The following is a 19,426-nucleotide window of genomic DNA, read 5'->3' as shown; positions in this document are numbered from 1 at the left end:
AAGAAATTGTGGAAACCCACACTTCCAGTAATGTATTAGAAAGCAAATTTGTTTTGGATGGAAGAGAATACAGACCACGCTCCATTTGGGCTTGCCTAGGCTTTATTGCATGTCACTTCTCCATTTGCCAGTGCTTCACAGATCTTGGGTCTTCTTACATGTAGAGGTACTGTCAGCTGGTGCCACGCTATCCATAATTAATTTTTTCATGGCGGTCGCAGAAGTCAATGGATTCCATTACTTTCTGTGACCTCCGTGACTTCTGCAGCAGCTGGTGTGGCTGGCCCCAGGGCCTGGCGCACCGGACGCTGCTGGATTGATCCACGGCCGGCTACTACTGGAGAGGCCACAGGCAGCTGGTCCTGCAAACTGCTTGAGCAGCAGTCCTGGGGGTGGCCCCGGGGACTGTCTGGGCAGTAGTCCTGGGGGGAGGGAGGCTTCTTCAGGGCCCGGGGCCAGCCACAATGGCAACTGCTCATGCGGTCCCAGGCAGCTGGCTCCAGGGACTGCCCGAGCAGCGGTGGTCCTGGGGCACCATCAACCCCAGCACTGGAGCTGTTTAAAGTACAGCACACACAGATCTCTTGGTATACTGCTTTATGACTTGTTCAGTCACAATCCACTGCTTGAAGAGTAGTGCCGTACTCACTGTGACTAAAGGGGAAGGCTTTGGTAACTTCCATTGTGTGTTTTGCAGAGCTCAAGTGTGTGGATTGTCTGGAAGTTGTTGCACATGTACAGAGTGCCAATGTTTATCAGATGCTTTCCTGTCTTACACAGGAGAAATAAACTCCTGCCTGTTTCCATCTCTTCCTCCCTCTCCACACACAGTGTTTGAACTGAGCGTGGCCATTTATTTGAACTGGAAGGAACTGACCATTATACAGTTTCCTCTTTGGCATCTACATTTTTGTAAATCTTTCTACTTTCCCCCACTTCTTTTGTTGTGCAGCTTTTGTTGTGTATTGGCCAGAAAAACTACCCAGCTGGAGCAGGCTAAAGATAGCAGGCTTTGATTTGATGCTCTGTTTGGTCAAGAACTCTGATAAGCAAGTATACATTGACTTCTGGTGCTCTGAACCTTTCCCAAGCACATTCTGATGGTTTAATGGACCTGTGTCGTCTTACCAAAATGCAGGCTTAAATGCAGGTGGGCCTCTCACCCTTCCTGGGGTGAATGCAATGGCTATCCAAAAAGTAGCTATAAAATTGCACAAATTAATTAAATGCAGTTGAATTCTTAAACTACATTATCAGTTGATGAAAGCAAACCCACAGGCCTAGCAAACTGGCCATCTTTGCACGCTTTGGAAGAGGATGCCTTCACTTGCTGATCTAGCGGTATCCTTGGGACATGCTTCCAAATATATGTCAACCAAGAGGTAACTCCCTTCTCTTCATGTGTCAGTAATACAATGCCTGCATCTATAATTTTCACTCCATGCATCTGAAGAAGTGGGTGTTTTACCCATGAAAGCTTATGCCCAAATAAATCTATTAGTCTTTAAGGTGCCACCGGACTCCTTGTTTCAACCACCAGCTGATTCATGCAAGTCTGTCTTACGACCTGTTCTTTGCTTGCAAGTTTTCTCATCGCAATCAGATCTATAGCTGCCAGGTATGAATAGTTACTTATTACAAGCCAGAACTTGGGTGTTCCTGAAATGGTGACTCATGCCAGCCACCTGACTTCCTGAGATCCTTTAGGCCGGAAGCGAGCAGATTGCAGGCTCAATCAGAAGCCACACCCAATGTCGCTACCTCTGACTGGCATAAAAAGCAAAGCTTTGATCTTGCAGAAATAACAAGATGCACAGAGCAACTGGACATATCCTGTGAGGATACACCATGGCATCGCTATCTAGTACAGAGGTGGGCAAACTTACTGACCCTCTGAGCTGCATACAACAATCTTCAGAAGTTCAGGATCTGTGGCACACCAGCCAGGGTTCGGGGCTTCTGCCCCACGGAAGGCACCTGCGGGGGCTCCACTCCTGCCTGAAGCCCCAAGGGACTCCCCCACACTGGGCAGAAGCCCCTATCCTACCACCCTGCTGCAAGGCAGAGGTCCCAAGCTTCCCTCCCCCCAAATCGGGTAGGTGGGGAATGGGGGAGCTCCTCAAGCTGCACTTTAACTGTGAAAGAGGCCCATGTGGTTTGGCCACCCCTGATTGAATATATTCACACCTGCATACATGGAAAGAGCTGTAGAGAGGAGAGCTTGCCACTTAAAAGCTCTCTGCATTGCTTACATAAAGACACTACAAGTAGTGAACAAATAAGACTAGTTAAATGAGCAGGTATGGCTGATTTCTCAGTATGCTGGAGTTCCCAGGATTCTCCTGAATCATAATCCATCTACCAAGTAGAAAAAAATTAATGGAAAAGAGGGCTCTGGACTCTTAAGGTAATCTTGGTATGCACTGAGAGAGAGAAGGTTGTAGTACCTCAAAAGTATGAATGTAGGCTCCTCTTTGCCAGACCTAGCCCTTAATGTAGACTATGATAAATAACTGAAACCTCTTCTACTCCATTCGTAGTAAGGCACATCTTTGGGGAAAACAAAACCAAACAACCCTGACACCCTTTGCTCCAAAGATTTTTCTCTGGATACAATATTCCTTTCATGCCAGAAGGTCAGGCACATGACTGATTTATCAGTTTAGTGGAAATTATTCACTCAGCTCTAACCCGCTCTCAGGTCTGAGCATTTGGATTAGCCTAGACCGGGTGTGAGCATCCCGCACTGCAAAGTCCTACCTGAATTACCATGTCTTCATTGTTTCTGCACTTGCCTGTGTGTCTGAGGCATATCCCATGCTTCTTTGTGCTGGGTTGCTCTAGGATGCATTCCCAGTCATTTGTGTCAGTTGTATGAGAGTTTGTCCTTTTTGGGGGGAATTGTGGGAAGGGAATTGGAGGACTTTTTGCAATTGAGTGTTTGTGCGGTTTTTGCCTGTCTTCACTGCAAAGTGGGCCAGATTCCAGTTAGATTAAAGTGCAACCTGGGCTCTCACCCATGCCCCCAACTGGGTACAGTAGCATGGGGTTAAAGCACCTATGCCCATACCTCCAGCTGGGTAATGTAGTACGGCTTATAGCCCCTCTAACCACGCAGTTAGAGGTTTTTTCTATGTGGATGGTAGGCGGTTAACTGTTCAGTGGAGACATAGCCATACACTGAGGAGAGGTTGGACTGCACATCAGGGTAGTGCCAATAACCGAGCACTCCCATATGCCTCAAACGCAGACCAGCAAATGAGGGAGGTAAAAACTGAAATAGCGTGGTTCAGTATATCCCTCTTTTTCCCAACATGAGCCCAGCATGTTCTTTCCCCCTCATCCCTATCCAGAAAAGTTTTCTTAACTGATTACTGCCCATCTCCTTTTACAGGCTAATTTGAATGATATGCTGGGTTAGTATAGGGTTCCTCCATTCAAATCCTGGCTAAGAACTCCCTTTCTGTGAAAGTACTATTTCTTACTTCCTCATATCCTTTTATTTCACTTAATGGATCCTCTAACCATCTGCAGAGGAGCCGTGAAAGACCTGGATCTTGAATTTGGAAGGGCTAGACCTGGATTTAATTTGGCTTCTTTACACTATGTAGTCTGGGTTGGGTTGGGTAACCTCCTTGCTCTTGTAATCTTTCAGCCAATAATGTGAATGCATTTATGATCCCAATAATTTGTTTTACCATTTCTGGAGTATGTTGTCTCCCTTTTGTCACTTAACATTTCTGTGCACTCTCGTATCTTCCTGTACTTCTGAAATGCTCATTTAAATTAGAGACATCCCCCATGCCATCAGCCGCTGTAACCTATAACAAATGTGGCCTTGTTGTCCAGGAGTCCCGAAGTGACTGTTTTTCTGTAGGGGCTTTGGCAAGCTTTCCCTTCTCCACAGAGGCGGGCGTGCCCTTTGTAAATGCCAAAGGACACTTTTTTTGTTTACTTGCAATTGCTGAAGAATTTAACTCTCAATAACATCCTGATGATGCAGAACGAGTGGTCGCCTGCCAGATCTGCATCCTCTGCTGCTGTTCTTGTTGCTTTACATTCATATCAAAGAAAAAAAGCTGTTAACATTGAAGAAGTGTAATGCTTATTATCTGCCAGACTTAGCTATGTGTTACCATGCCATCTTGTCTTCTGATGTAGAGTCTATACTGTCTGTCCTTTGGGGGCCCTTCTGAGCTTTAATCAAAGAGGGTTTAACTTGGACATTCTGGAGCTGCAGTTTAATCAACTCTTTCTTGTAGCTGTGGAATCACAAATGTGAATGTCTCAAGAGTGACATAACTTGTGGGTGCTGGCAGAAAGTGTTTTCATTAGGAAGTCCATGACTCTGGAATCTGTTCCCTGTGGAAACAAGATAAAGTGCAAACTTGGCCACTTTCAGAATCTGCTATGAGATGCATCTTTGTCCAGGCATTCCCAACTGATTCAATCCCGGTTTCCTAGCTGAGAGGTAGAGCTGCAGCTCACATGGGAGCCTGGTGTTCTGCCTTACTGAGGTTTTGAATGTGTAAAGCGCACAGATACCATACTGATGGAGACCAGCATTAAAAATTAGCTGTGGAACAACGTGTCAAACCTGTACTGCTCTGTCATCAGTCTCACTGAATGATTTGCTCTTTCTAGTAATAATCTGACCCCATAAGTAGAAATCAAAGCATCTGTTAAGAAAATATTAACTTTAAGATGAAGATGGAAGCTGTGAGTGGTAACTCCTGGCAACTGTTGGAGATGTGTGCCTGTTTTCAGCCTGCATCGTTTCGATGTAAACATGCTGTCCTGAAATAAGCAGAGTCCAAATTGGGTCTCTTCCAAAACTAACAGACCATAATCTGGGCTAGTTTAGGTTTTTCCTCCTTTTGGGTCTTCACTTTCACGGTATGACACTCTTTGTGAGATTATATGCTGAAGGGCAGGGGGAAGACTCTGGCTACAGACAGCACGTTATCTGAATCTTTCAGAGCAAGACTGCAAGTAATTGTTGTGCACAGTTTGGCGCGGAAGTGAAGCACAGTGCATAGGGTGGCATACTGTGCTGGGATAGAATAATGCCTTTTGAACAGCTTTTGTTCCTGTACTTGCAGAGACATTTCTGTCTGATTTAACACACACACACCCCCGCTCCCCAAAAAAGCAAACTGCTAGCCACTTTGGAATAGAAGGGGCAGTAGATAAAGTTGGAAAATCACCTGCCTTTCACAGTGCAACTAAATGAATTCTTGTCTTCATGAAAGTGAAGGATTAAGCCCTGGCCAGAGACCTAGTGTAAGGTGAATGCATGTGCTGCATGAGCTTCCTACGCACGTCTCTGACAATGTTCTTCAGCCTTCAGTCTGCAAAACTCCTAGTCTCAAGCCCCTTGCACAAAATTGCCAAATTTCCTTGGGTGCTGACTTGCAGCTTTCTCCCCGTTTTGCCAATCCTGAATCCTCAAAGTGACAGAATAGTGCCAGTGAGGGTGTAAAATGAGTTTTCATGACTTGTGTCGGCTTAAAATTGCTTGCAGTGGTGCCGGATCTCATGTCCTGATCTTTCATTGCAGCCTCCTTCTCAGAGCGAGTAAGAAATATGTCTCCAGATGAGATCAAAATCCCTCCAGAACCCCCAGGCAGGTGTTCAAACCACTTACAGGTAGGTACAAACCCTCTTCCAGTTTGTCATCTCTCAGGATTTGTCTGAAATTTCAGTTGACCAAACATCCTAAGAGCTGGTAAAATGTAGCAAAAGATTCCCACAGAATCAAAACCATCTGAGAGAGATTTTTCCTCAATCTCATACAGGTCAAATGCAGTGTTAAGGTTCCCCAGCATGCTTACCGCACTTCAGTGTGAGCACTACAGCAAGGTCTTTCACCCAACACTGGGCAAAATGACATATTCATTGAATAGAAAGGAACTGCATTTATCACCTTAGCTGCTTTTAAGCCTTTTCAAAGAAACCGAATTAACTCCCCATTTCTAACTAGATGGAGAAATGTACTATGCAAACAAAAAATCTGTGTAAGTAACTCTAGCCCTGCTTCCAGAGCTACCCAGGAATAATAAATTGATAGTGTGGGAATGCATACCGCAGCCCAGATCTTGTCTTGGCCAGTACTGCGCTGAAATTCAGAAGTGGTGGGTTCTGTTCTAAATCAAGAAACTACCATTTTTGCTTGGGTTCCACACTTGGTAAGAGCTCTCTCATCTAACTGTAGCATATTTCCACGGGGTTCTTTAACTCTAAGGGTATGTACACACTGCAGTTAAACACCCACTGATGGCCTGTGTTAGCTGACTTGGGCTCAGGCTACAGGGCTGTTTAATTGCCGTATAGACATTTTGGGCTTGGGCTGGAACCCAGGCTCTGGGACCCTCCTGCGTTTTGCTGTGACGCTGTGGGTACCTTTCCCAGATCTGAAGAAGAGCTCTGGTGGTGAGAGAGTCCGAGCCACACAGAAGTTGGTCCAATAAAAAGGTATTTCCTCACCCAGCTTGTCTTCCTTTCTGAGGCAGATATGAAGCTGGATTTAGTGGGGAAACAGGAGAATGCATACGATTGTATAATGGTTGCTAATGCTACCCTGTGATGAAGAGTGGCTTGTTTGCATCTGATGCTAATGCAATCTTTTATCGTATTAGTAGGCGAGGTGCTGTCATCAACTTAACTCCATGCCAAAGGAACAGAATTATCTAGTGATAGTGGGTTTAGTGCATATGTAGGCATAGCAGAATTTGATTTTTTTAAAACATAATTTTGACTGATACTTTGATATTTTTAAGCATTTATTCTATTTTTAAAGTTTCACAGTTGTGGGAAATTGGGGGTGGGGTCAGACAGTAATTATTTAATTACAATAGACTGAGATACAAAAAGTTAAAGCTTTATAACCATTAGAACACAAATTATCAACATCACATGTCAGAATATAAAAAGTAAATAGCCTTAAATCAAACTCTAAAGTTCTCAAGCAGCATTTTTCTTTCTTTGCCTATTTGTAAATGTTGATTATCCTTGGAAATATATTTTTCATCCATTTGTGTATGTATGGTGAAATCTGTTTATCACCATTTACTGATAAATCTCATTCTTCCAAGCCTCTACTCATATGTGTATCTGGGAGAGCTGTCCATAGAACTGTGTAGCAGCCCCTTTGTGTATCAAAACTGTTATTCCCTGGAACGACTGGAAGAAGACCTCAAATATTACTTAGTAGTGGTCCCCATTCTTGCATGCCATAGATTGGGGAAAGTTAATGAAGGCTGTGTGGGGCTGCTGTTTCCTGCCAACTGCTAGTAGGTTTAATAGTGGTGGACAATTTAAGATGGCACAGTGGTGAAGAACTGTTGTGGGGAAACGTCAAAAAGGTGAGTTACAACCCTGTAATGGTTAGTAAGTCGTTTTGAATCACAGTACAGATTGCATCCTCTTTGTGTGCTGTACCTGACGCACCCATTATTAGTTCTGTTCTGTACTGCAAGAGATTTTAATGGTGTGACATCAGTGAATGAGTAAGTGTGCATAGGTCTGAGGAATGCAGTAAACTGGTGTGAAGATCTGATAAATTAAGACAGATCCATTTCCTTTCTCAGTTGTCTCCACCCTGTGTGGAATATGTCTACCCCAAACCACCTTAAAGAATGGAGACTCGCTCCAGTTTTGCAAGCAGAGCAAACTGCCTTTTTCAAATTGCACAACTAAAACATTTTTCAGTTCTGTAGGGGGGTCTGACATACTTTGGAGATTTGGAAATAAACTGTCCTTCATTCCATTGGTATCTCTACCTTCCCTTGGTCAGTTTCTCTCTGTAATATGCTGTATCTTGAAAAGCTCTATGCAAAGTGGAAATTCTTTCCTACTTTCAAGGTGACCCACTAGTTCTTTGCTTTGTGGAAGTTCCATATTCTAAATATGAGGACTCCATCTTGGTGGTGCTAGCAACACTTCAGATTTAGAGGCTGAATTTTCAGTGATTGTTGCAACTGTTCTCTCAAAGCTTGTGGTACCTCCTTTGGACATGTTAATAGGGTAATTGTGTGACTTCACTGTCTGTGTAGAACTTGACCTAAAAGCTTAACGTTAATTGAGGAAATAGCAATTTTATACCTCATGATACTTAACCTTTCATCCAAGGATCTGCTACTTTGTGTAAACTGTAGTGAAATTTACTACACATAGAATCACAGAAATGCAGGGCTGGAAGGGACCTCCTTGAGTTGGGGACCTCCTTGAGTTGGGGACATATTCTCCCCATTTTTACACAAAGGGAAACGGAGACCTGAGAGTTTAAGAGACTTGCCCAAGGTCACACAGGAGGTCAGTGGCAGAGCAGGGAATATGAATCTGTATCTCCTGTCTCTAAATTTTGGGTTTCAGCCACAAGATCTTAATTTTCTATTGTAATGTCTCTGGAATTTCACTTCCTGTAAAATAGTTTAGCTTTATAAGTAAGTTTCCCCCCTCCCCCCCCCCCCCCATAGTGCTAGTGTCACAAACCACCTTGCTTAGCAGCAGGATGACTTCCTTTTGTGCAAGATTCAAATACCGATTGTAGTTTAAAACCTACCAAGTAACTACATTTCCCGGGTTATTCAGGGTTGAAAGTGCATCTTCCCTCTTCTGCTTTCTGTGCTCCATGTCAGCCACTCTGCCCGAAATCACTGGAGTAGGGAGCGCGTTTCAAAAATTTTATGCTGCCCTGCTGAGCAAAACAGATGCAGTTTTCTTTAAATCAAGGCCTTCCTTTTGAAAGGTAATTATATCCAGTATTTCCAACCTTCTGAATCTGTTTAAGTTGCCTTTCCCAAGCAGTTCAAGTTTCACTGGAAGACTCCCTGCGTTGTGCAGCTGCAGGACCTCCAAGGAGAAGTCACTTTCACCTAACCAGACACCTATGCCCAAAGACATTCACAAGTGGGTAGTTACCAAGAGCATGGCAGTGACTGTGGACAGCATCAACAATGTTATCTGCAGGCATTGTTTGCACAGAGCAGCTAAGTTTGATTTCCAGCAAAACTTTGCTCCCCTTCCCTTGTGTTACCCAGACCTGGCAGTGAGCCATGTCCTTTTCTTGGGATAGCCCAGTGACAGTTCTCTCCAGTTGCACATCTGAGATTTTGAGAATAGATGAGAGAATTAAACACTTGAATTGCACTGTTCTGTACGAATGCTGGTTGCCCAGTTTGAGCTGTTGGCATACCTCTTACTGCCCCTGGCTTTAATTCCCCTCTTCCCCCAGTACTCTCATGTGATCTATACTTAGGGGCTCTCAGAGAGGAGCATTGATGCTGGCTGCTTTTTCCCAAATCAGCCTTCTGGGATGTCGCCAATCGTCTCAGTAACTTAGTGGAAAAATTCTTGTGTGGACTCTGAATCTCAGTTGCACTGTTAATCTAAAGCCTCGTAAGTCCGACTTGGTGAGCAGTCCTGCTAATAAGAGGAAAGACTTTAAGGACATGTGAAGTGAGAGGGATCTTTCACTTTTTGTGCCTCCCCCACCCAGGGCCACATCTACACATTACGCACCCCTAGGCACAGCATCTTCAGCACCCCCCCACCTACAGCTGATCTTCATGTTGCACGCAGTTGGAGAGAGGGAAGGCCTGTCTAGAATGCCAGCACCCCTAGGCACGTGCCTAATTGGAAACCTGGCCCTGCCCCCAGCCCAGTCTCTTCCAGGCTGGGATAGTGGCTTTAATGCTTCACTGTTAGCATAGGAGGTGGGATGTTCCTTGAATCATCTCCAGGATTGGACATAATCATAAGGAACCATTCAAGTCCTATTAAGGGGCTGAACTGTTGTTGAGGGACAGAACTTAATCCATTAATTGCATCACTAATGCCCTGCCCATGTCAAGCCACTGGCTGCTTTAAAAGCTCTTCATCAAGCTTTGTACTTATCAAGATCATCCACCCAGATACATGTCATCGCTTTGCGTCCCTCTCCCCTCCCTCTCTTCCCCCCCCCCTCCCCGTTTATAGTTTGGCAAATGCTTTGATTTGGGGGGTGTTTTGTTTTTTTTGTTTGTTTACACTCAATTGAAAGTGTTAGGCCTGCGGGGGTAGGGGATTGTTTTCCTCTGAAGAACATCCCTCTCCTCCTCTTCCCCCCCCCCCCCCCCACACACACACATACCTTTTAAAAGAGATACTCTTCCCTTGTTTCTCTCTCTTTCCAAGTGTGTTGCTGGCATGTTGAACATAACGTAAACAATCTGAAACAAAATCTTTTCATGGAACTAATCCAGTGGTTTTCAACCTTTTTTGCATTTCAAAAATTTCAAATGGAGATGCAGACCCCTTTGGAAATCTTAGGTGTAGTGTGTGGACCACAGTTTGAAAACCACTGAACTAATCCATCTCTTCCCCTTGGGAGCTGAAACAAGCGGGGTTGGGGTTTTAATTTGCTTTGCTTTGTTTAACTCTTTCTACCATCACTGCTGCTGCAGGGAGACTTAAGTGAACCTACAAAGCAGGGAGGCACCATTGCTCCTTTAAGAGCTTGATAGCCCACACTGTATAGTGGATTATGCGGGAAGGGGAGAGTGATCTCTGATTGTGAGTCTGAGAAGAGTCATTGTCACTGCAGATTAGCCCGGATTATGTGCCTGCTTCGGCCTTCCTGCCTCTGAAAAATTACTGTTCTAAGGTGGGAGAGGGCCATTTTGGGTTTAACTATGCAGAAATAAGACAACCATGTTCGTGCATATTGAATATCTCCTACCTGTGTGTTACTACTTGGTGTTGGCTCTTACACTGTTTCCTTTTTATCTAGGATAAGATTCAAAAGTTGTACGATAGGAAGATGAAAGAGGGCATGGACATGAACTACATCATTCAGAGGAAGAAGGAATTTCGTAATCCCAGGTGAGTGTTCCCTTTGGGGTTACAACTCCACATGAAAGCTAATCCCAAGACTCGTCGTCCCTGCCATTAGAGTCCTATCAGAAATTGGGGATGTCGAGCAATAGAGGCTGTTACTGCTCATGAAATCAGCAAGAGGATCTAGAAAAACATCTCAAAAATGAGTGAGTATGAGGCTCTTTTTGGAGATCCATGTAACCACAACTAAAACACTAATTTTAAAACCAAGTGTGTGGGGCTTTAGGTATGATTCTGTGGATGGTATGTTTTGGGTTGGGAGTTAGAGATGAATCTCTAGTTGGGGGGAGGAATAACCAGGGTTTATGGCCTGTTTTGCATTTTGTGGTGGTGTTCGTGGGTCTTCAGAGTGTTACTCTTTGCACTCTGATTCTGCACCTGGGCCATTGAAAAGGAGCACCAGCCTCTTTATACCAACGAATCCAATGAGCTTAAACTGAAGAAAGGCGGGGAAAAGCTAGAAATAAATAATTGTTCTTCTGTCTCAGCATCTATGAAAAGCTGATCCAGTTTTGTGCCATCGACGAACTTGGTACGAATTATCCCAAGGTAAGAAGAGTGAAAGATTTCCTGGGAGATGGGGTGGGTACATGAAGCGCTCATCAGTTCTGTCCTCTTTCTCAGCCAGGTCATTTAGGGCTTCGTACTTCAGGGCTGATGACGGAAATAATCAGCTAGAAATTTGTCTGCAGTCTGATTTCCAGTTGCATTGAAGTAAAATGTGCTCTGTGTAACAGTGAACTCCAGTAGCTGTAGCTTTGCAATATAGACTTTGAATTTTGTGGCTGGGGACAGCTAATTTGAGAGTTTGTAGTGGTGTAGGTGAAATTGTACTTTGACTTGTCAGTCTTTCAGGAGGCACAAATTTGGGAAACAAGTGTCTACTTGCAATGAGAAATATTTAGTGCATCTGTCACTCACTGAAATGGCATAACCGGTACAAATCATTCAAATTGCTGAATTGTCAGATGGAAAATGGTACCAGGAACATATCTAGCTTCAGGCTAAGACTGTGTAAAAGGAGCCAAAGACCGTTAGGCACCTGGGAGTTGGGTGTCCATTCATGTTAGTCCCTTCAGCCTCAACATCTTGTAAAGTATTAGACTATTCACACCTGAAAAATAGTGGTCTTTAGAAAAGCACAACATGACTTACCTCCACAACATGACTTACCTCACTCCCGGGCTGGGAGCAGGGCTATGGCTTGGGCCGGGGGGGATGTCACGTGGACAAGGTAAGGGGGCCAAGACTGTGGGTGGGTCGGGGGGGGAGGGGCGCGGAGGAGCTGCAGCCAGGCTGTGGTGGGGGTCGGCAGCTGGGCCTGCAGCCTGGTGCAGCTCTGCTCCCGGCCCCAGCCTCCGCCCAAGGCCAGGAATGGAGCCGCAGCTAGGGGCCAAAGCTGGGGACAGGAGCAAAGCCACTGCTGGGACATCATAGGGAACAGCAGCTGGGCCCCGGGCCGGGTGCAGAGCTGGGATGGGGCTAGGGTGGGGCTGAATGGTGCTCCTTCCCCACCCCCTGTGGGGGCTGGCTTGCACCTGCTGCATCCCCCAAATATTCCTCCGTGTCCCCCTGGGGGGGCGTGCCCCACAGTTTTGGGATGTCTGTATAAGAGATTCATTGATTCTTAGGCTAATAAAAGGTATTACATAAGCTAACTTCTGTTGGTCCAATAAAAGATATTACCTCACCCATCTTGTGTCTCTGATATTCTAGGACCAATGCAGCTACAACTACACTGCATATGAACCCTTTATGTCTGATTGGGATATGAGAGAGGGGCATTTAGAGCTGTAGTGAATATTTCCTACTCTTCCTTGTGGTACTTTAATAGAAGTACATGTTTGATGCTGAGTGAAATGTTGAAGTGTTTTGTATATCTTGCTGTTCAAACAAGTTCCTGAAATAATGTTAAACTTTTTCTCTTTCAGGACATGTTTGACCCTCATGGGTGGTCTGAGGACTCCTACTATGAGGCACTAGGTAATCTAAAGGATATCTTTAAGTTCTTTCTGATCCCTCCGACAGCTTTTATCCCTTTTATCAGTGCTATTGAATCATGCGGGAGCTTTAGCAACCGTTTTTAACTGAACACCCTTTTGAATGAATGGAACATGCCTGCTGCGTTCTGGTTAGGCACTAGTCCAGTTTGGCTGGACAGACCTAGAACTTCCTGAGTTTCCATTAGTTTGGAGAGTCCCTCCCTTAAAATTGTTGGTCTGAGATACAAGCAGGCTCTGGTTGCAGTGAAGGGGCTGAAGAAATAAGTGGAATGTTGCCTTGATAGAAAGTTTTATTTCATAGCTGATTCAGTAGTTTTCTGAATGTGGGACCTTGCCCATTGATTGTTGGGGAGGGGAAGGGGATTGTTGTGGAGATGAATTACACCTTTTGCTGAATCTCCTGCTTTTTATAACTTCTTGTATCAACCTTTTTTAGCCAAAGCACAGAAGATTGAAATGGACAAACTGGAAAAGGCCAAGAAGGAGCGCACAAAGGTAATAAATCAAGAATTATGGAATTTAGAGATCAATCTCCCAACCTTTATTCGTTCTTTTCTCAAATTCATTCCGTTGCTTCATGTTCCTCCATGTACTACCCCTTGAACTGACCATTAGGTATTTTTAGACGGTTCTGGCATCTTCCCCTTCTTCATTTCTTTGCCAAACTGTACAGATTTAGGTTTTTGGCCTTTCCTTGTAGGTCAGTTTCTGTCAAGGCCCCATTGCCTTTGCTCCTTGAGTCCTGTCCAATTTTGTCAATGTTCTTAAATCAGAGTATGCATAACTGCACCCAGTATTCCAAATACAAGATCACCAATACTCTGTAAATAACTACAAGGTCGTTAGTCTTTCACACTATGCCTCTAGTCACGCAGCCTAACGTAGCTTAATTTCCCCAGCAAATCATGCTGAACTCGGGCCTGGGTTTTGTTTTCTCTTATTACCACTTTGACTGTATCTAGACCCATATCAACCCCGCGATACCTGAAAATGTCTTTGCGTGTTAGGAAATTGAGTCAATGCATTTAAAACACTATATAGCTCTGGAGGACTTCACATCACCCCCACCAAATGGAGAGGCACTTGGATTAGTGGCTGGCATTCGGAAATCATATCCAAATAATTAGTTAATTAACGAGATCTCACTTCAGATTTGTAGAATGCTTTTTTGGCAACGAGTACATTTTTGCAGCAAACTTTTTTATAGCCATCTCTGTTCGCCTCTTGTTTTGCTTTATGCACAGCAATACAGTCACCTGTGACTATCCCCCCTCATCTCCCATGGCTGTAGACTTATAGGTATGTAATTGCAGGCTGTTGTGGCTCTTGTTGCTAGGTTTCCTTCTGTGGTGCAGTCTCTGTAAACCATGCGTGCGGGGACTTGCATTCCAGGACAGCTTTTATTTTTCTATTGAAGAAATGATTTGTAAGAATGTCTGTACAGACCAGGATTCTAGTCCTGATCTGTCCATTAAGGATGGTACCAAACTTTTTGATCTGTCTACACATGGAGAATCTTCATATTACACATCTTCATAATGGTTATAACTGGTACATTTTGGAGTACTTGGTTTTTCTTTCCCCAACATACCAATGATAAGTGGAATGGCCCAATAAATGTTTTTATACTTTGTTTGCTCAGGTGCTGTAGCATTCTTGGTCCCAGGATGTATGAGAGCAAAGTAGGTGAGGTAATAACTTTTTATTACAGAAGTTGGTTCAATAAAAAAATATTACCTCACCTATATTGTCTTCTTTTAATACCTTGCTATATTCTGGATCTAAAGAATAACTTTATAATGAGGGAAGAAGACCTAGATATTAACATCTGTTCTTTTTTTCCCCCCCCCCCCTCTTCTTCCTTTCTAGATTGAGTTTGTGACTGGCACTAAGAAGGGCACAACAACAAATGCTTCATCCACCACAACCACAACAGTCAGCACTGCCGTTGGAGGTAAATACATGTGACGACCCCAAACTTAATTCCCACAACTGCAATGCAATTTGCCTCTCATGCTACCCAGAAACCCTAGAAGTTCCCTTTCTTCTCCATCCCCTTGACACACAAGACAAGTCTACGCTACCACGCAACATCAGCACAGCTGCACCTGTAACACATCTGGTGAAGACAAGCTATGTCAACAGGAGAGCACTCTCACGTCCGCATAATTACTCCACCTCCACAGGCAGAACCTGTGTCGGCGGGAGAGCGTCTCTCACTGACATAGCACCGGTGTGGACAGTGCTTAGGTCAATGTAACTTGCGTTACTCGGGGGGGGCAGCACTGAGCAACGCAAGTTACATCGGCTTAAGCAGTAATGTAGACCAGCCCAAAGAAGGCAGATTGATGCAGGAGTTGGTAGCCTTGGTGTTAACTAATACTGGTATCTGGGATTGGGGGTTGCTGGCCGGTTTTCCTGGTAGGAAGGCTTGGCAGTAGCTTCGGGAAGGGAAGGATTTCTTTGTGCCAGGGTTAATGGAATTTGTTGCTGTATGTTGAGTGTCTCTTGAACAGGTCTTTCCCCAGAGCCTGAGGAGAGGGTTGGGAAAAGAGGAGATGAACAACTTGATGTTGTAATTTGGATAATGACTCTTGACAGTTAGTGCTATACCTCATGCTAATGCAGTGGTTCTCACTGGTGACCCCTTTCACATAGCAAGCCTCTGAGTGTGACGACTCTCCCCCCCCCCCCCCCCTTATAAATTAAAAACGCTTTTTTATATATTTAACACCATTATAAATACTGGAGGCAAAGCAGGGTTTGGGGTGGAGGCTGACAGCTCGTGACCCCCATGTAATAACCTCACGACCCCCTGAGGGGTCTCATTTCCCTGTTTGAGAACCCCTGTGCTAATGGAATGGAGAGATCCATGTTTTCTGTCCAAACCAAACCTACTTTGGTGTTGGGGGAGAGTGTGAATCTCATGTCTCTTTTCTAAGAGTTCAGGGGCATAAATGATGCAGATCCTTCAGTTTTGCCTTTGGGGTTCAAAGTTCCATTAGGTTTATGCTCAACACTTCCTGACCAAGTTCCAGTTGCCTCAGATAGGGGTGAGGAGATGCTGTCCACTCAGGCAATGGTTCTTTGAGGGTTGAGAAGGAGGGGGATCATTAAGATCAATGGCTGTTAATGTTAACACTAGTATCTCTTGGTTTTTCCAAATCAGATGCTCAAAAGAGAAAGAGTAAGTGGGACTCCGCCATCCCGGTAACAACAATAGCTCAGCCCACCATCCTCACCACCACTGCGACGTTGCCAGCTGTTGTCACAGTAACCACCAGTGCAAGCGGCTCCAAAACCACAGTTATCTCTGCTGTTGGCACCATAGTGAAAAAAGCAAAGCAGTGACAAGTGCATTGAGACTTGACCTGGGCTTCCAGACTGAATTCTCATTGAAGGCACCACCCTTTGAAGGGGAGGAGGAGAGGGTCACTCTTATTTGCTCAGTACAAAATGGCAAGACTTGAAAACAGATCAACATGCGCCGCCTCCCCCCCTCCCCCCAATTAAGGGAAGTGGGGGAAGCAGGAACATCAGGTGTGTGCACACAGGACTGACCTTCATAGAAAGGAGTTTCTCCATCCCGTGTCACTGCTGAAATGACCAGTCGCTCTGTAGTGTGCTGAAGGACAATGGTGTGCAATGTGTCAGCTTGTAAACGTTAGCTCATTTAAGTGCTGTATTGTTATTACTTTTATGGCTTGGAGAGTCTTATCCCTACTGGAAATCTGAATTTTAAAAATAAATGGGAAAATGTCAGTCATTCTCTTGCACCTCTGGCCACGCTTTAAAGGTTGTTGCCCTATTACTTGGTCTCCCCCAAGCACACACACTCTGCCTCAAGGGAATTAACGTGCACAAGGCTGATCAGCATCCTTGCTCATAAGCATAGCTGAGATGTGAGTGTATAATCTACATGCAAAGAAATGAGTCTACATTCATACAATTGCTGTTCACATCTGTAACCTATGTGCATATCCATGTAGCTTTTATTTTGGTAATCAGGTGTTAAAAAGCATTGAAATTTTTGGATATGAAATAGTCAAGTTTTGCTAGCCTCTTACAGAGATGGAGACCCCCTGTGCAGAACCTGGACTGTCGGTGTCACATTTGTGAAATCAGAGCGTGCATTTGGAGAGAGCTGCTGAGAGAAATTTTGTCACCATGGAGTAAAATCAGATTGTCAGAGGAAACTGTTCCTAATGTAGAAGCCTATGGTGTCTATGTATAATGTAGTGACTTATACTGTGAAACACACACAGCAGTGCTGTTTTGCTCCACTGTAGTGAAAAAGGTATTGTTAACTTAAATTTTATTGGGGGAGGGGGTTCTTACCTATATTACTAAAAATTCTTCATTATAAAAATGGAAAATTTTAAACATTCCTGTGTCCTTTTCATATCTTACTATATGCATTTCTCTGACCAGCTAATGAAAAAATCATTATTTTCACTTTTAGTGTTGATACCTGGGTTGCAAATGCTGCAGGGGAGTGTTTACTTTACTTTAAAACTTTTCCCCGTGACAGTTTAAGAAATCATGGAAACCTCTTTAGACTTTTGTCCGTTGACTGAGACCATTTTCTGGACATACTTTGTGTTTATATTCCTTTTTAAAGATTTCTCAGCTCTTTCATTATACAACCCATATTCTAGGATTGATGCCTTAATTCTCATTTTTGTAAACTTGCGTCAGTTTTTCTTAATTTTACCAGCAGTCAGCCCCTAATAATACACAGGTGTTTTGTATAATCCTTTTCCTCCATGGATCTCAAAGTACTTTACCAGGAGGTAAGTATTATATGGTGAAGTGTCTTGCCCAAAGTCATCTAGAAAGCCAGTGAAATACTATTTGATGTGGGTGGATGGAATAATTTACACTGCCATAATTGTTTGAAGAAATCACTACTAAATTGTTTTTTGTACCAGTCCCTATAGGATAGTTTTTAGTGCACCTGATTGCTAACGCTGCATTAATAAATACCAATTTCCTTCAGCTTCAATATTCCAGATGTTGCAGATTGTATTGAGATAAAAATTGCTACCTAGATTAGTCTTTTAAGCTGTAAAGCAGGGACGAGAGAGGGACGTAATAGATCAGCAAAAATGTAAGTTTCTCTGGATTTCATGTTGCTTTCTTGAGTTCTAGCTTGCCTAAAATAAATTTATAACTTCAAGTGGGGGAGGGAGAAGGGGTCTGTCTTGCTTTTGATATACTTAGAAGAGGATTTCTTCCTAATCACTTTGACAGATGTTAGATTTTGTTTATCTGGAATATTCAGGGGTCCACTGGAGCACTGATAGGATTGTGGCACCACAGATATACCAAGAAAGTGAAAGCTGAATGAGTTGATATGTGACGTGGCGGTAAAAAAAGCCAATGCGGTCTTGGGATGCATTAGGCGAGGGATATCTAGTAGGGATAAGGAGGTCCTGCTTCCGTTGTATAAGGCGCTGGTGAGACCTCATTTGGAGTACTGTGTGCAGTTCTGGTCTCCCATGTTTAAAAAAGATGAACTCAAACTGGAACGGGTGCAGAGAAGGGCGACTAGGATGATCAGAGGAATGGAAAACCTGTCGTATGAAAGGAGACTAGAGGAGCTTGGGTTGTTTAGTCTGACAAAGCGAAGGCTGAGGGGGGATATGATTGCTATCTTTAAATATATCAGAGGGATAAATACAAGGGAGGGAGAGGAACTATTCCAGCTTAGTACTAATGTGGACACTAGAACGAATGGATATAAACTGGCCGTGGGGAAGTTCAGGCTTGAAATTAGACGAAGGTTTCTGACCGTCAGAGGGGTGAAATATTGGAACGGCCTTCCGAGGGAAACGGTGGGGGCGACGGACCTGTCTGGTTTTAAGATTGTTAGATAAGTTTATGGAGGGAATGGTTTAATGGTAAAACATAGTAGCCAAGGAAAACCAAGCAATGGTACGTAAATAGTATAATGGCCAACAGGGGTCAGACTAGAGACTCTTGCCTACATGCTCGGGGTCTTACTGATCGCCATATTTGGGGTCGGGAAGGAATTTTCCTCCAGGGTAAATTGGCTGAGCCTCTGGAGGTTTTTCGCCTTCCTCCGCAGCATGGGGCAGGGATCGCTAGCAGGAGGGTCTCTGCCGATTGAAGTCACTAAAACACAGGATTGGGGACTTCAACGGCAGAGTCCAGGGAAGGGTTTTGTGGCCTGCAGCATGCAGGGGGTCAGACCAGATGATCATAATGGTCCCTTCTGACCTTAAAGTCTATGAGATATGAGGATGGTTGGTGGCGTGGCTTTTCTCTTCATTCTTACTGAAGTAAGAACCCTGCACAGAATAGCAGACTTGATTCCCACTAACTATGGCAGGTGCCTTGTTAACTCCACTCTGAGGTGGAATGGCTCTCTGGGCAGGGTTGAGCACCGAGAGGCAGGCCTGTCAAAATGTGGGAGTGTGACGTGAATGTAGATGGTTTTAAGTGTGCCGAACAGCATGGCTGAAAGTGAAACACTGAAACCGTAGGCAAAGCAAATGTTGTGGTACAGCTTCGTCTAACTC

General features: G+C 44.2%; 1 protein-coding gene across 6 annotated transcripts in view; it reads left to right on the top strand.

The window, feature by feature from the left end:
• The window catches only part of SAP30BP (SAP30 binding protein), a 60,580-nt gene extending 43,314 nt beyond the window's left edge, over positions 1-17,266 (top strand). For 4 of the 6 annotated variants that reach the window (XM_008163909.4, XM_008163908.4, XM_042841126.2 and 1 more), the window contains 7 exons: positions 5,561-5,649; positions 10,772-10,863; positions 11,367-11,427; positions 12,810-12,861; positions 13,318-13,376; positions 14,751-14,835; positions 16,051-17,266. In XM_008163909.4, the coding sequence (XP_008162131.1) occupies positions 5,561-5,649; positions 10,772-10,863; positions 11,367-11,427; positions 12,810-12,861; positions 13,318-13,376; positions 14,751-14,835; positions 16,051-16,232 (620 nt within the window). In that variant the 3' untranslated portion in view covers positions 16,233-17,266. The remainder of the gene's footprint in view (positions 1-5,560; positions 5,650-10,771; positions 10,864-11,366; positions 11,428-12,809; positions 12,862-13,317; positions 13,377-14,750; positions 14,836-16,050) is intronic. The other 2 variants (XM_008163910.4, XM_065563448.1) reach the window with 1 other exon arrangement.
• Positions 17,267-19,426: the final 2,160 nt, after the last annotated feature.

This window comes from Chrysemys picta, chromosome 12 (genome assembly GCF_011386835.1).
Source record: "Chrysemys picta bellii isolate R12L10 chromosome 12, ASM1138683v2, whole genome shotgun sequence".
NCBI classification, from domain to species: domain Eukaryota; kingdom Metazoa; phylum Chordata; order Testudines; family Emydidae; genus Chrysemys; species Chrysemys picta.
The sequence above is the reverse complement of the archived record's forward strand: the minus strand, read 5'-3'. Positions and strand labels throughout refer to the sequence as shown.